Source organism: Astyanax mexicanus, chromosome 6 (assembly GCF_023375975.1).
Source record: "Astyanax mexicanus isolate ESR-SI-001 chromosome 6, AstMex3_surface, whole genome shotgun sequence".
In the NCBI taxonomy this organism is placed as follows: domain Eukaryota; kingdom Metazoa; phylum Chordata; class Actinopteri; order Characiformes; family Acestrorhamphidae; genus Astyanax; species Astyanax mexicanus.
This window is the reverse complement of record NC_064413.1, coordinates 666981-682769: the sequence shown is the minus strand read 5'-3', so window position 1 is coordinate 682769 and position 15789 is coordinate 666981. Positions and strand designations below refer to the sequence as shown.

The 15789-nt window shown below is 35.2% G+C and overlaps 2 protein-coding genes across 51 annotated transcripts in view; both read right to left on the bottom strand.

The window, feature by feature from the left end:
- Nucleotides 1-69: 69 nt before the first annotated feature.
- Nucleotides 70-3355, bottom strand: tmem14cb (transmembrane protein 14Cb). Its single transcript, XM_049480841.1, has 4 exons — nt 2854-3355; nt 1513-1614; nt 1010-1097; nt 70-787 (listed from the first exon to the last, which is right to left on the bottom strand). The coding sequence occupies exons 1-4, from the start codon at nt 2927-2929 to the stop codon at nt 727-729; spliced, it is 327 nt and encodes a 108-aa protein (XP_049336798.1). The 5' UTR covers nt 2930-3355; the 3' UTR covers nt 70-726.
- A 1962-nt stretch (nt 3356-5317) lies between these two features.
- obscnb (obscurin, cytoskeletal calmodulin and titin-interacting RhoGEF b) overlaps nt 5318-15789 on the bottom strand; it is an 86294-nt gene continuing 75822 nt past the window's right edge. For all 50 annotated transcript variants that reach the window (XM_049480823.1, XM_049480814.1, XM_049480812.1 and 47 more), the window contains 14 exons: nt 15689-15762; nt 15426-15596; nt 14909-15068; nt 14323-14439; nt 13929-14093; nt 13158-13316; nt 12273-12450; nt 11169-11282; nt 10339-10506; nt 10119-10221; nt 9021-9150; nt 8755-8857; nt 8495-8537; nt 5318-7466 (listed from right to left, as the gene is read on the bottom strand). In XM_049480823.1, the coding sequence (XP_049336780.1) occupies nt 6305-7466; nt 8495-8537; nt 8755-8857; nt 9021-9150; nt 10119-10221; nt 10339-10506; nt 11169-11282; nt 12273-12450; nt 13158-13316; nt 13929-14093; nt 14323-14439; nt 14909-15068; nt 15426-15596; nt 15689-15762 (2847 nt within the window). In that variant the 3' untranslated portion in view covers nt 5318-6304. The remainder of the gene's footprint in view (nt 7467-8494; nt 8538-8754; nt 8858-9020; nt 9151-10118; nt 10222-10338; nt 10507-11168; nt 11283-12272; nt 12451-13157; nt 13317-13928; nt 14094-14322; nt 14440-14908; nt 15069-15425; nt 15597-15688; nt 15763-15789) is intronic.

Sequence of the window (15789 nt, the reverse complement as noted above, 5' to 3'; positions counted from 1 at the left end):
AGTCATTTGAGGCCTTTTGTGTGGTCTATCGTAAGAAATAAACAGATCTACAAAAGAAACACAACAATGTTGGACAGAATATAGAGTGTTTATCTTTAAAATTGTGTATATTTCTTAATATATAAAAAATATGGTTTAAAAAATCTGAGAAAAACTTGATCAGATCTTCACACATGCTAAAAGTAGATAAGAATAATAAAATTATACAATACTATTAGATTTGATTATTTATTCTTGAGGAAGAAAACTTTATAATATAGTCTGTTAAGCTTTCCTTCTGCCACAAACTGCTGCTTGTGTGATATGGGTCACTATCATGCTGCATGACCCAGCTTCTTGAGATTCAGCTCACAGAGAGACATCCTGACATTTCCCTTCAGAATTGTCTGGTATAATTCAGAATTTATTGTTCATTTGATGATGGCAGTTAACCTGGCCCAGATGCAGCAAATGCACAGTCCTAAACCATGATACTACCACCACCATGTTTCACTGATAGGATAAGGTTTTGTATGCTGGAAGGCAGCAATTCTTTTCTAAACTACTTTAAGGAAATTCTAAAGAGTTCACAAATTTTGAAAAACCCACTGTAAACACAAAATTACTTTCATCACTTAAATCAATACAGGACTTTCATATTAAACAAGATTTGCAAGTTGTCTTATGACCAACTGTGTAAGTACAGATGTAAATGAAGTAGATCTTTAATATTGAATGTAGATTCTTTCATGTTGATTTCTTCTGCTGCCACAGGTAGATCAGTGCTGCTCTCACAAACATGAATAAACTGCAGAGCAGGAAAAAAACAACATGAAGCATGAAAATGAGATTTCCCAGAAATAAATTAAAGAAACATTTTATAAAGATTATTTTTTAACTTAAAATAACAGCTTGATTTGCAAGGTGGAGCCCAGTAGCAAACAAATAACGCAAAAATTCTGACATAATATCACTTTAAACCACTTTAAATGCAAATATAATAAATACCTAAATAAATATAATAAAATACCTGGTTCCTGTCATTATTCCAGCTGGCATTACTTTCCATGAGTTTAAAAATCTCACACCCATCACTACTGCCAGAGTCCCATAGGTCCCTGATTGAATAAAAGAAACAAGAGTACCTCATATGGTGCAGTAATTGCAAAATAAAATAAAAGCAGTGCTTTTACATTTTACTTTTTAATTTAGGTAATGACTATAAGAGGATAACCTACTTCCCCTAAATCCAATTCCTTTCTATGGAATAATGATCTGTGTGCATAATTAAATATAAATAATTGTATGTTTATAGAAACAAAACATATTATTATTATTAAAGAAAATAGAGAATAATAGTAAAAAATGTGTGTATAAATCAGTAGTTTAATTTTAATGTAACATCTGGGTTGTAAGTTGTGTAAAGTGGGTGTAGCAACAAAAAAGGAAGAAAAAGGCCAAATAAAATCACATTGTTTATGCAGAACATATATTTCCCATAATATTTTAAAAACAGGTTTTTCATTTACTTACCAAGACTTAACCACACATTTCTTGGATTCTGAGAGATTTGCCGCGAACCGATCGCTGCCAAAACTCCAAAGACCAGTCCAGCTATTAATGACATCATACTGCCTATAAAATATATACAGCTTAAAGTCACAATCTCCGCCAAAATATGTATATTCATAAAACTATAAGCACACATATGACAGGAAGTAATAACTATAATGAGCAATAGCGAATGAGAGCTGAAGAGAAAACCTGAAGAGACCAATAGAGCTTAAGTTGTTGAGTTTAAGTTTCTGGGAATAAATTTAATAGCTATTAATAATAGCTATATAGATAATTAGCTCAGAATATGGAATAAGTTTTCAATGCGAATTTGAATAAAGTAATTTTATCTTAAATTATGCACTACTTTGTGTTGGTCTATCACATTAAATCTTAATAAAATGGTTGTATAAATACTTTTGCCACTTTTGCAGATGAGCCACTGTATGAAAATCACAGTTTTATGCTGCAACAAATATAAGATCTAAAATGAGTCAATATCTGGGATTTTATAAGTGTTTTAAAAGTTTAATATTTAAATTTGAGGGAGGAGGAACTCTATAGGTTCCAGACTGGTGCTTTACCCTGTGATTAAGCTCCATAGAGCTTAAAAAGATTAAATCAATTAAATGATCACACCACAGCGCCGTCTGGTGGACAATGTTCAAAACTACTGCATGATACTGCAACTATCAATACAGATATTATGTAAATGTTTTTATTAAAAATAGTTACAACGATTTGCATCCCTTTGAAAGTTTGATAATAATCATAATAATAATCACAGTGATCAGAAATTAGATTTTCTTAACCCTTATTCAAAAGCATTTTGGGTCAAAACATGAAGAAATGAGATCAGAAATCACATTAATCATGAATCATTAATCAGTGCGATGTGATGAAACCTGATTGGGGACAGTCGAGTTATTTTTATTTATTTTAACACAGACTTTAAAAGCAGTGTGTGAAAGTAGCACCTTACATTGTTATTTTTTATTTATTTATTTTATTCTAAGTTTGTCACTGTCTATTTAAATATGCAGCTCGGGGCTTTTTTTAAAACTCATGATGAATAATGAATTTTGCAGACCTTTTATACTGTTTGTAAGATTTTTTTTTTTTTTTTTTTACCTTTTTTTAGATTAACTATATTTTTCCTGAAATCCTGAGTAAGTGGTAAATTTACCTTCTCTAGATAGATCGATATTTTATTGATCCCAGAGGAAATTGTGGACATCTAGTAGCAGCAAGTATATAGTAGTAATAATAATAATAATAATAATTATCATAAAAATAATAATTTACCTTTAAATACTTTACCTGCATTTATGTAACCAATTGCGCCCCCTAGCGCCACCAGAGCGGCGTATCCATATCCGAGCCAGTCAGCGGCCATGCTGGATCTGTTACCCCCTTCTCTGTACAAAACCCGCACAACACTTTATTAATGATAAAATAATAAATATAAAATAATCTCAACCATAAAAACACATTAAACCCCTTTTTAAAAAATCCCCCTGGCTCAGCACATGCGCAGTGCCCCTAAGTAGCAGATATGGACGGGGGGCAGAACTGGACGGAACACCGGAGAGAGAAGCTGAATATTCTCCACCGGCGCCTCAAACACTCCGGTACAGTTTAACTTTATACCCGGTGTTTTTACCGTTATTGTGATTTATCACCCCGAACAGTGAGCGGATATAATCCACTAAAACTGACCTCAGAACCGGATCCGGGAACTTTATTTCACTGGTTTAACTGGGAGGAGCTGCTGACACTGATACTGACGCTTCCTGACGCTCCGGGCTGTTCACACCGGCAGCGAATAACAGCCAATTACCGTACTGCCTGTAGAAGCTGCGCATCTAATAAAGTTAATCAATTTAATTTATGCAGAAGTACATAACATATTATAATATATCTTTGAAAATAGCATGAAATAAAACAGCAAATTGTTGTTCGAAAGACCCTTGCTCAACCAAACCGAAAAAGTAATCTTATATCACATAAAATAAATAGATAAACAAACTAATTAATGAACTAATTGTAATTAATTCTAATTAATGACATAAATAAACACAGCAAAAAACAAACAAACAGAAAAGCAAATAAATAAATACTAAATATCATTCACTTAAGGACGGACTTGTTAAGTTATTGAATTAATTATAATTAATTAACAAACAAAATAATTTTATTTTATTTAACTATTTAAATAGCAGATTACACATTTCCCCAGTAAATAACAACACTTTCCACATTTAATCTTTCCACAATTTAAAAGCATTTAAATCCCATGTTCAGCTGTTTCTATCATCTTCATTTTGAAGCGAAGACAGAGAAAGCTAGAAACAGAAGGCCTTTGCACTGCAATCAGAGAAATAATCATTGACTATTCGACTAATCGGAAAAATAATCGTCAGATTAGTCGACTACCAAAATAAATCATTAGTTTTAGCAAAACAAGTCGAAATCGAAGAAAGAAGGGACTAAAAGTTCATCACGAGAAACACTTTCCAACTGTGAGGCTTCAGTGTTGTGTTGCAGCCAGTGGCACTTGCACTGTTTGTACAGGTGGAGGGAAAAATGGATTTCACAACATTACCAACCAGAAAACACCTCCAAATATACAGACCAGACTGATGATTTTTAAACAATTTAAACGATTTGTTATATAACAATAATATAATGCAAAAAAAAAAGCAATTTGACTAAAAACACTGTTTTATGTTTGTGTCGTGACAGAGGCTGTGCTTACGTCTCAATAAAACAAAAAAGCAAATAAATTAATAACAATATATATTTAATTTGTCCAATTTAATTTCTACCCAAACTTTAACATGCTTTAACTGCTTCTACTTTCTGTCTAATTATGCACAATTTTTCTGTTAAAATCACAAACAGACAGATTTTTAAACCTCAAACCCGTTCCGGTTCAGTGCATTTAATCGTAAAAGTCCTGTAGCTTCAGTACTGTTTCAGTTACAGGTGATAAACTCTTCACTGTACTGCACAAAATAAAACAACAACAAGGCACTTTGTATAGTGAATTATGAGATTATGAATATTCAGTTTCAAATTCATCCAAATACACAATGATTACACAGAGCTCTTAAGTGAAGTCCTGATATCACATATAAATGATCAGTAAATCACAATCACACGATTCCAGACCCACAGGAGTTCAGTCTGTACGCAGGAAACGCAGATCCTGCATCATGCACATGCACAACCAGGGGAACAGAGGTAAATAAACACGACCAGAGTAAAGAGGGAAACATATATACTCCTAAATATCACTCTTTCAGAAGTAAAGCTCTCCACACGCATATGTTTCAGTTATAAAAATAGTCAATATCATGGTGTTTTTAAACACGTAAATTCATTTCATTATTAATCATTTCATTGTTCATCGTTTCTAACATATATTTAATATGTATGTTTAAGTAATATTTTAATCTCTATACAATGGTGCTCCTTTCAAAACACAGTCTGCTCTACCCTGCGTTTTTGATAGGGCGTTCAATTATTATTAGACAGTTCTGCAGTGTATAAGCACTACAGTTTTAAATATATATCCTATTGCATTCATTTGTCAACTTCCACTATAAGTATATATATATATATATATATATATATATATATATATATATATATATATATGTATATATATATATATATATATATATATATACATATATATATATATATATATATATATATATATATATATATACAGCTCTGGGAAAAAAAATAAAGAGATCACTTCAGTTTCTGAATCAGTTTCTCTGATTTTGCTATTTATAGGTTTATATTTGAGTAAAATGAACATTATTGTTTTATTCTATAAACTACAGACAACATTTCTCCCAAATTTAAAGTTCAGAAATCAATATTTGGTGGAATAACCCTGGTTTTTAATCACATATCATGTTCTCCTCCACCAGTCTTACACACTGCTTTTGTATAACTTTATGCTGCTTTACTCCTGGTGTAAAAATTCAAGCAGTTCAGCTTGGTGGTTTGATGGTTTGTGATCATCCATCTTCCTCTTGATTATATTCCAGAGGTTTTTAATTTGGTAAAATCAAAGAAACTCATAATTTTTAAGTGCTCTCTTATTTTTTTTGCAGAGCTGTATATATAATACTTATAGTATAGTGGCGTGAACAACATGCATGCAGAAGATTGATAAATTCCTATGTAAAATAGATCATTTACTCTTATTTGTTGGTATGAGATGAGATTTCACTCGTAGACAACAAGAGTCGAGTCTTTCTGTGCAATGCTGACAGTTAAAGATTATACTTATATTAACAGTAATAAGAGTAATAATAAGGTCTTTGTTGCACAGCACATATATTTTTTTAAAATTGCTATACAGTGTCTAATGATGTTTTTTTTTATATTATTATTATTATTATTATTTGTCCACATATTTTAGTGCATTTTAGCAAATGCATGGTTATATTTCCTAAAAATTTCAGCCCAAATACAGCTTTATTTTTTAAAGAATATTTTATAATATAATAAAATGGCAGCACAATCTGGAATGATCAGCATTCATTTGCATTACCCTTTTTTTTTTAACTATTCTTGAAAATTCTTGAATAATTTGAAAAATCAATCAACGTGATTCTTTACATTCATGCAAGAACACCACCACTGTACACTGCACATGTTCCCCTTTAAGACAAAGTCTGAAACTTTAGGTAGGCGATTTTTAAAATTCAATATTTCAATATTCAACATTTCAAATCATTTTCTCTTTTCACTGCTGCTGTTTCTTGGTGATCTGGAGCGTGAGCGACTGTCCGACCGGCGCGTAGTCGTACGTGTGAGCGGAGATTTGGGTTTTAAAGCTCTGCTGACCTCCAGACGCTTTTCTCTGGAGCTTTGAGCAGAAGCTGGGATGCACGTCCAGCTTCGCCTGAGCGCCGGATGATGATTCAGCTCTGAATATCTGGGTTGATGATGCTCTGTTGATGTGGATGGGTATGATCTTCTCTCCTTTTGACTCCATACTGCTGCCAGATGCAGATCTAGATCCAGATACAGATGTAGATGTAGATCCAGACGTGTCAAATAGATTAGAAACATGTTCTTTAAATCGACTGAAGAATCCAGTGTGGTATTGCCTTGGATTTACTATTGGACGCCCTACGTTTAGAAGGACAGGCTGTCCAACAGTAGGCGTGTTTATATCTCTCTGCAGCACAGAGATTTCACAGGCTTTTTCTTTTTCTGGAGGAACGTTCGAGTCTGAGGAGCAACCGAACGTCTCGCCTTCTTCAGGAACATAATCCTCCAGATCTTCCAGAGAGAACATCTTACTTCCTTCAGGAACGAATCCACAGTCCATCGCTTGTTCATTGTCCTCGCTGTCCTCCATGTCTTTGTCCTTGTGCTCATCATCATTATAATCATAATCACATTCTCCATCCGATTCCTCCACTAGATAATCCAGTTCTAGCACACCGTCGCTCTCCTCTAAAGCTACGTTCTCCTCACTGTTTAAAGATAAAGCTGACTGTGAGTCCACCACACCGGAAATGGACATCTTCATCTGCATCTGCTTCTCCTCCACTAGTTTGTTGTTGGAGTTGTTGGCGTTTGGGTTCTCAGATGGAGGTGGTGGTGGTGGGTGTCTCCGGCTTGGTGAAGCTCCTCGTCTCCTGGGGAGTTTTGGAGATTTATTCACTTTATACTCAATAATCTCCTCCACCTCCACCCATTTGGGGGGTCTGGCCGTGGCCCCCTCAGGCTCTGTAACGTAGAGAGTGGGGACAGGCTTTCGGGACACTGTGCGTCTCTGTCTCGGGGGCTCGGGGGTGGACGTCTCAGAGCGATGGTGAGCTCCTATAGAGGACGGGCGAGGGGACATATGGCGCTTCATTCGCGTGTTCTTCACCACAGTGGTGATGGTCTCCTCTCTGCACACGGAAATAATAAAAAAGCATCTTTAATTCTTCAATAGCAAATTATCAATGAAGCACTGGTACAATCTTATGTAAATACTTTCTCTCTTCCTTCAACATACCTGCTCGAAACTTAATACTACAATAACACCCCCCCGCCTGTTGTCTTGTCTTATTATATGTTGCTTGACTACTTTTTTTCTTCCTACACTGTTATGAATTTGTGAATCTGTATATGTGCATAAATAAAATCTCTCTCTATATATAATTCATTCACACTTATTCATGCTGCTTTAGAAAATTTGCACTCTGGATTTCATGTTCATGTTGCTACTTTCCTACTCTCTATTATATTTTGTGAATTTATCTTGATATTTTCGCTATTTCACCATTCAGAGGTGAGTATTATAGGCCTGTTGCCTGCTGCTAAAACTGGCTAACACCTCTGGAGCAGCATTAGCATTAGCTGCTAATCGTGTCATTCAGAGGCAAGTATATTAGACTGTAGTCTGCATGTTTACCGTGTTAAATCAAGCTATGTAGGACAAACCATTAGGTAATATCCCCCTGTCACTATAGCGCTGTTGGGCTAATGCTAATGCTCCAGCCTTAGTGTTGGAGAATTTCAGTAATCTAAGTTTACTGTAAATAAACAGAAGTGTTTTAATCACACAAATAAACAGTTTTCAGGAGAGAAATCTGTGTAGATTAACATCCAGCACTCGTTTGACTTTAGACGAAAGTCTTTTTTTATTACAGTTTTGTATATGTAGTCGCCTCTACAAAGGTGCGACAGAGAACTGAGGTTTAACTGCAGTTTTTAATGTTGTATCTCACAGCTGAGCCTGGTCAGTGCTGATTACTGCTTGGGATTCTGGGACTTGGAGTTTTTCGGCCCACATCCACCAGCACGTGTGGGCATTAAAGCTTCCTAGGATTTCTATTTACCTAATATGTATAAAAGACAATTAACTTAACAAAAAGTACACAATACACAGTACTTTACTAGAACTCAAATTGTTTATGTAATTGTGCAGACTTACATGATTATAGTTTTCTTAGGCGCTCTGGTCTCCTGCTCTGTAACTGAAAAGAAAAAAATAGACAAAAAATTAAAATGAATAAAAATGCAATGATTAAAAAAAGTTTAAAAAGTTATAAATATATATAGATATCTCCCTATAAATAGTAGGTATATATGTATACACATATAAAGACACTCTAGTTTGATAATCTAACATCTGTTTCATTATATTTTAGGCATATTTATTTTGTTAATGATGTGTAATTCAGGATAAAGTACCTTCAATAGTAATAGCCTGGTCTCCTCTGTGATCTGCTGCTGTTGCCACTGTGGGAAGCACTAGATTTGCTGCACACTTAGCACTGCCCAGGTAGTTAGACAGCTACAAATAAAGCATATAATAATATCAATTAATATTTATTATAATAAAATATGTAGTGTAGCATTAAAAAGTACATTTTAATAGGTAAAGTTTATGGTACTTTACTGCATGTGGTATATTATATAGTACGTTTATTTACATATATTAAGTTAGTCTACTGTACCTCGCATTCGTAATGCCCCAGGTCTCTCTCTCCAGGGTTCTTAATGACCAGCACTACCACTCCACTGCGTGATTCACTGTACGTCTGATACTTCTCTTGGTCTGTCAGCAGTTTTCCCTCCTTAAACCACCTGAACAGGTAAGAGAGGGAACATTTAAATACTGAAAACATTACTTTAAAAAATGTTATACATGTTTAAAGGTCTCCTTCTGCTAAAATCCTCTTTTTCTTGTTGTTTGTGAAACTCATCCTCCATTGTCTGCAGCAGCTAGTAAAAGAAAATATTCAGAAGTGCAGAAGACCTGCGCCGTTAAAATAGCAATCCGCAAAAGTCAGAGCACCCCAGACTCTTAAAGGGAATGATGAGCAAGAGACACTTTGATTGGTTTATTTCACGTTACCTCCAAAATTAACCACAGCCATGAATAATTAAGAGTTTATTAGTTCATGCCTTTTACGTGTTTCAAGTCGCACAAGGTGTACTTTTCCCGTCGTTACGACAGCAAAGACACACTGACACGACATAAGTCAAGCTGCACGGTGAACAGTTGACTGATAGTATTCAATTCAATTGCATTTAATGGATATTTAGTTGAACATCAGTTGATTATGTACAAGGCATCAACAATGAACCATTCGAGTAAAATTTTACCCACCATTACCGATTGAAATTTTTTAATCAATTGTAAATTGATAATGACATGTTACTTTAGGGATAAAGTATAAGTTGTTAGGTGTTATCTTGTGAGCCAGGCTGAACGCTGAAAGTCAGCGTGCTCATGGCAAGTTGGAATGAGGTCAGATAGTGGGTGCCAGATGGATGGAACAGTTGCGTGGTCATTTATCATTACTAGTTACTGGAATTAATGTAATTAAACGTGACTAAAACTGTATGTATGAACAGAAAAGTCACTTTCACATCCACATTCAGTGCAGGAGATTATATAAATATATATATATATATATAATCTACAGTTCAGTGACGTGTTCTTTGGCTTCTATGGGACGTGGCAAAAGTCATGGGACATGATGCTCGTTCCTACCCTATGACATGCAAGATGTCAGTGCAGTAACACACGTAAAGATATAAATAATGACCTTATCTTGGGGCTGGGAGCACTCTGTATCGTGCAGGTGAACTGAGCGTCCTCTCCTGGGATAAAAGCAGCATTTCTTAACTTGTTCACGAAGCGCGGTGGCACTACAAATAGTGGGAGAAAAAAAACATAAAAATTAAACACATATTAAATATAAATACATTTGACAATTAAACTCAAGGAAACTGAAGCCTGTAAGTCCGCCCGGCCTCGTGACCCACCCTGTACGGTGATCTTGCCGAGGGTACTGGCGTTTCCTGCAGGACTGGTGGCGAAACACATGTACTGTCCTGAGTCTTCAGCCGTCATGTTATCCAGAATGAGAGTGCAGGAGCCATCGGGGTCCTCGATAATGATGTGGTGAGGGTCCACCTCCACAGTGCGTCCATCTAATTACATATAAAATATACATTAACCCATATGTATTTACTCTGTATATTAATTTAAACTTAGTTTACTGAGATGTGTGGCAAACACATCTTTCATTTTGCCAGCAAAAAAACATTGTTGCGCCCTTAGAAATAATCTACCACAGGGTAACATTCTTAATACAAATGTTTTTATGTATTTTTTTTGTTAAAAGGTCAGTTTATACAGAATTGGAAAACATCTTTGTGGAAGACGCTGAATAATGATGGTGTAAATGGCTTAAAAATCTGATGTTTATTGGGTAGAAAATGCCTGGACTGAACCTGCTGCCCTGGATCAGGATACCCCAAGCCCTAATTAAGGAATTATTTACACTGAAATACAAACACATAACATGGATTTTGTTCCAAACATTCTGATATATTGTACTGAGATGAGGTCTATGTATGAAACAGGCAGCAATTTCTATGTCTCGGCATTTGTGAAATGTTTTAGATTTCATTTAAAACTGTTTAGCACTGGGGTAAATATACAGCTCATACTGAGATCATTAATCAATTTATCTATTAATTTGAGATTATTTAGCTAAAACAATTGAATTGTTGAATCAATCTTGACTCAAAAGTCTTCATTCAGAGTCTATAATCTATGATTTATTAATTTCAGTGTTTCTCACGCTTACCTTTAAACCAGGTCACGACAGGTTTGGGTGATCCAGTAACTTTACAGGCCAGTTTAACTGTCTGTCCCAACTCTGCCGTGCAGTCCGTCAACACCGCGTCAAAATCTGGAGGACCTGTTTACAATCAGACACACACATACACAAACTTCTGTATTAAAAACATGCCTCACGAACATAAATAACTAAAAATTGAAAGCACACACTTTGTTCATTCATACAATCATATGTATAAACATGTGATCATCGAGTAAACTGAATTAAATACGTTTGCCCTGTTTAAAATGCCCGTGGTGGAGGGAGATTTCTTAGCTATGGTTAGAAAACCTTACTGAAGCTCAGTGATTACCCGTTCAGCAAAACAAAAAAATAGCCAGCTCACCATTTTCCATGGCTGCAGCTAACTGCTTGTGTGCTGTTGTGTTCTATACTTGGCAACCCTAAGTGTGGAAATGGGACTAAGTGTATGGTGGTTTGCACACAGATTACTGTGACGTACCGCACAGTTAAAATAAAATAAAAAAATACTGGCTGAAGTTTTAGTTTTAGTTTAAATAGCACCAATTTTGATTATGTCTCTTTATATGTCAGGGTAGGATGACCTTAATTGTTGAGAAAACAAAGATTGAATCTTTTTTGTCTTTTCTCTTCTTTTCTCATCTTATTCCTCTTTTACCCACTGTTACAGGTCACCCTGTCTACAAAGGTGCGACAGAGAACTCTGTTCTCTGTTCAGTGCTGATTACTGCTAGGGATTCTGGGACTTGGAGTTTTTTTTGTTCCAGATCCACCAGCTCTTCCAGCGCAGTGTCCAAGCCCTCTGCTGGTAATTGGTGGTACATGCTGCTTTCCTACAGTATGAATTGTTCTAGTATGTTTTGTAGCACCCAGAAGGGGTATAAAGATGGCTGTAAATGAGAGGAGAGTGAGAGCATGCTTTCTATTAATCTTTTTCTTCATTTTTCTTTGTTTGTGTCTTTAGAATAATTTAGAACTATTTGAGTGGCTCAAATTTTGGTGCAATTTCCTCCACAATGTGTAATTCTGTAATAAAATAATACACTTTTTTGTAATGAAAGCTCCTGGTGCAGTATGAAGGGTACTCACTCCATGCCGGCATGCTGTAGCGCTGCTGGAGGTTACGGAGGTCCCGGAGCCAGGAGTTTTTGATCATTACGGTTCGTGCCTGCAGAGTGTACTTCCTGACCGAGTCCTCACGCTCGTGCCAGATCTCAAACGCCCTCTCGTCTCCCTCCACAGTCTCATTCACATCAATATTTGTGAGCTGCAAAACAGACAGAATTCAAAAAGTGATTTTACACAAATGTGGACACATTTATTCATAAAACACATTTAAAACAGCTGCACACACAAACGAAGAGACAAAAAACTACACTACTTTAAATAGAATGTGTCTGGAAATGTGGAAAAGGGTAGAAGGTCTCAAAAAGCAGCACATCATGTCACAGTCTAGTCAAACTCAATGAAATCTTTAAGTTGATGCTTGAAAAACCCTCTTGTGTAGGTGAAGCTTTATTCTTATTTTGCTTTTTTAATACCATTTTTGCTGTTATTCTTTTACATGTTTTTTAATTTGACTTCTCTGTGTATTTTCTAATTTGTAAAGCACTTTGAATGAGTGTTGTGTATGAAAGGTGCTGTATAAATAAACTTGCTTTGCCTTGAATTAAAACAAATCTGGGAAGAAGTGTGTTCCAAAACTCCTTCACAGCAAGGTAAAAGATTTACTGCAATTTTTCTCCAATGTTTGACTTCAGCAATACACTTATTATTATTATTAGCAAGGGGGTTTGGGTTTTAAATTAACTTTAACTTAAATAAATGGAGCAATAATAAATGGAAACTACATTGTGTGTTTATTAATTCTGTTGTCTATACTGTTGTCTTATTCTAAAATGGGCTGATAATCCGGGGCAACTCTTTTTTATATATCACAGTTTATACTCTTTGAATATTAATAAGCTGCTGTACCTTCATCATGTTCTTGAATATATACGCTTGCGTGTCCGTGTTTGTTTCTCGTTTCTGTTTGCAGATGATGACGTAGTTTTTAAAGAGGAAGACGTGACGGCGATGACCCCGAGAAGATGTTCTGATTCCTGGAGCACCTTCCCAAACCGTGAAGGGACCCTAAAAACACACATAACAGACAGAGAACTATATTTCAGCAGCAAAACACAGCAAACAACACAGTCAAACAGACAAAGTTAAAACATATAATCAGACTAAAAAGTACAAGTAAAATACTGAAATATTCTATTCTGTATTAAATAACTCTGTTTTGTTCTCATGCCTGTTTATTAAAGTTATTAAAGTCATTAAATGAATTTAATTTACACAAATTATACAAATAAAGACTTGAACATGTAATTTACATTTCTCATGTGGCCAATGATAAAAATGTATATTCTAACATTTCTGCCTTTCTGTGAAATATAGAGATTTTGATAAAATAGGACATTTATTTAAATAAGTCCTAAAATCATGGAAAAATCACGAATCATAAATATGAATACCTTTCAATATTAAGTTGTTAAGTCATTTACATTAACCTTTAGATCTTTTTAAGTACTTTTTAAAGACGTTTCTTCTGTTTTTTCTCAGTTGAAGGTGTTTGGTTGAAAGGTAAAGTGCAGTCAGGTGTGAGTAAGGTTAGAGCCTTTGTTCTTCTCAAGTTTTCAGTCAACAGATTTCCAAAATATGAAATATTGCTCATAGAGAGTTAGTTGTGTTTATCTGTACCTGTCTGATTGGTTCTCCTAAAGCCTCCAGGTTAGCAGGGTAGTTCTCGATGAGGGAGACGTGGTGAGTGTTCTCAGAGCGGGTGGGAAGTGAGGAGACCATGGTGTACGCCTCTTCCAGGAGACAGCAGTTCTGCCCATTCCTCGCCTTATTTCTGATCAGTTCCTGAAGAACACAATAAAACAACGGCATGTAAATTCATCTTTTATTACTTATCATTTAATTCAATAAAGATTTCTTGCAGGATCAAATCTTAACAAGTTTTCATGCAAAAAACCTTCATGTATATTCGTGAAAATGAAAACTTCACACTTTAGTGTAAAAAATAATTATTTCTATTGGTCCTTTAATCATGATGGCAAATAATAAAGCATACAATAACATATACAGTTACCTTTAAGAAGTCCTTGTATTTCTGGATTCTCTCCAGCGGTCTCTGAAGATAGCTACTGATACTCAGCACCGGACCTTCAGAGGGGTCCAGATTTGCCAGTTCAGAATCTGTGTATTCCTAAATAAGAGTAATATTTTGTGCATTAGTTAACAGCTCACTTTAAATCCTCTGCAAAATTACTAAATAGTCATCAAACATCAACAGCAATAGTAATCGTACATAACATACATATATAACATATTTTGTCTCATAAGTAGAGCTGTCAACTTTAAAAAATTAACGCATGTTTTTCATTTGGAATCAGTAATGCATTATTTTAATATTATTATTTTTTAAGTTAATTAAACCACCAAGTTTGACCCTAACATCCGCCGTATTCTGCCCCGCCCCCACCCAGCGCACTGTTTTTTTTCTGGATGAATAACTAAAAAACTCCAACAAGGACAACATAATGACATAGTAGACATCGCACCACAGAACTATTGGTGGAATGTTCCATGACTACTGCTAAAGTGAGATAAATGAAACACAGTACATTTTGTATTTTTGTACTTTTTACACTTAAATACATTTTCTTTTAGCATACCTTAAAGTAGTGGTGAACATTTTTCTCACTAATAGCGGCCTGTGCTCCAGTCTGGCCCACGAAGTACTGCAGATAGTTCTCAAATCCTTGTGTATTTTTCAGGAAACGCATTGCGATATCATCATCTGTATCACAGTCTTTCAGGCCGGGGAGCAGAGAGCTGTTAAAAAACACAAGAAATTTAAAAATGAACATTTCTAAAACAAATAAACAAGGTTAAAAAGGTTTAAACAAGATTCTTTTCTAAATTTTGTATCAAACCTTCTGGGTATTTTTATTTTCCAAAACTTTTCCAGGCCTGGAAACTTTTTTCAAATTCCATGACTTTTCCACGTTTTTCATGAGAGTATGAACCCTGTTAATTGGATTTATTTGCTATATCGATTTTTATAGTAGAATATTAGAGTCATCTTTTCTGTGTATTACAGACAGGGAATCCTGTTGCAATTTTAATCATGAATTAAGCTGAAATAATGTTATTTGAACGTGGAATTTCCTTTCCTGGATAGTTGTGTACCTGCTGTGAAAAGACTTGATGTCTCCAATGTTTCGGAAGATTGCCTCCTTATGATTACGGATTTCAGACGGAGTGTTTTCTTCATCAATACGCTGCAGATGGTGTGATGTAAAGAAATCCATCTCCTTTACGAACTCGTTCTCACTGTTGATGAGCTCCTGGATCAGTTGGCTGCAAAAGAAAAAGAGAGTAGTGTAACTCACATTAATATGCATCATACACACTACAGAAAATAATCATACAGTGTGTTTAAATAAACTCACCAAAGTCTTCTTTTATACTCCCCCTCTGTAACCTCCTCTCCTGGAGTCTCTGGAGCATCTCCTGTTTCTGCAGGCTAATGAACAACACAACAGATCGTTAA

What these genes read in the sequence shown, in the direction of transcription:
- tmem14cb (XM_049480841.1), bottom strand. Translation starts at nt 2,929, where the DNA reads ATGGCCGCTGACTGGCTCGGATATGGATACGCCGCTCTGGTGGCGCTA. An exon ending in AATTGGTTACATAAATGCAG is followed by an intron (nt 1,615 to 2,853) that starts GTAAAGTATTTA and finishes TATATTTTATAG; the next exon opens with GCAGTATGATGTCATTAATA. An exon ending in AAATGTGTGGTTAAGTCTTG is followed by an intron (nt 1,098 to 1,512) that starts GTAAGTAAATGA and finishes TTATTCAATCAG; the next exon opens with GGACCTATGGGACTCTGGCA.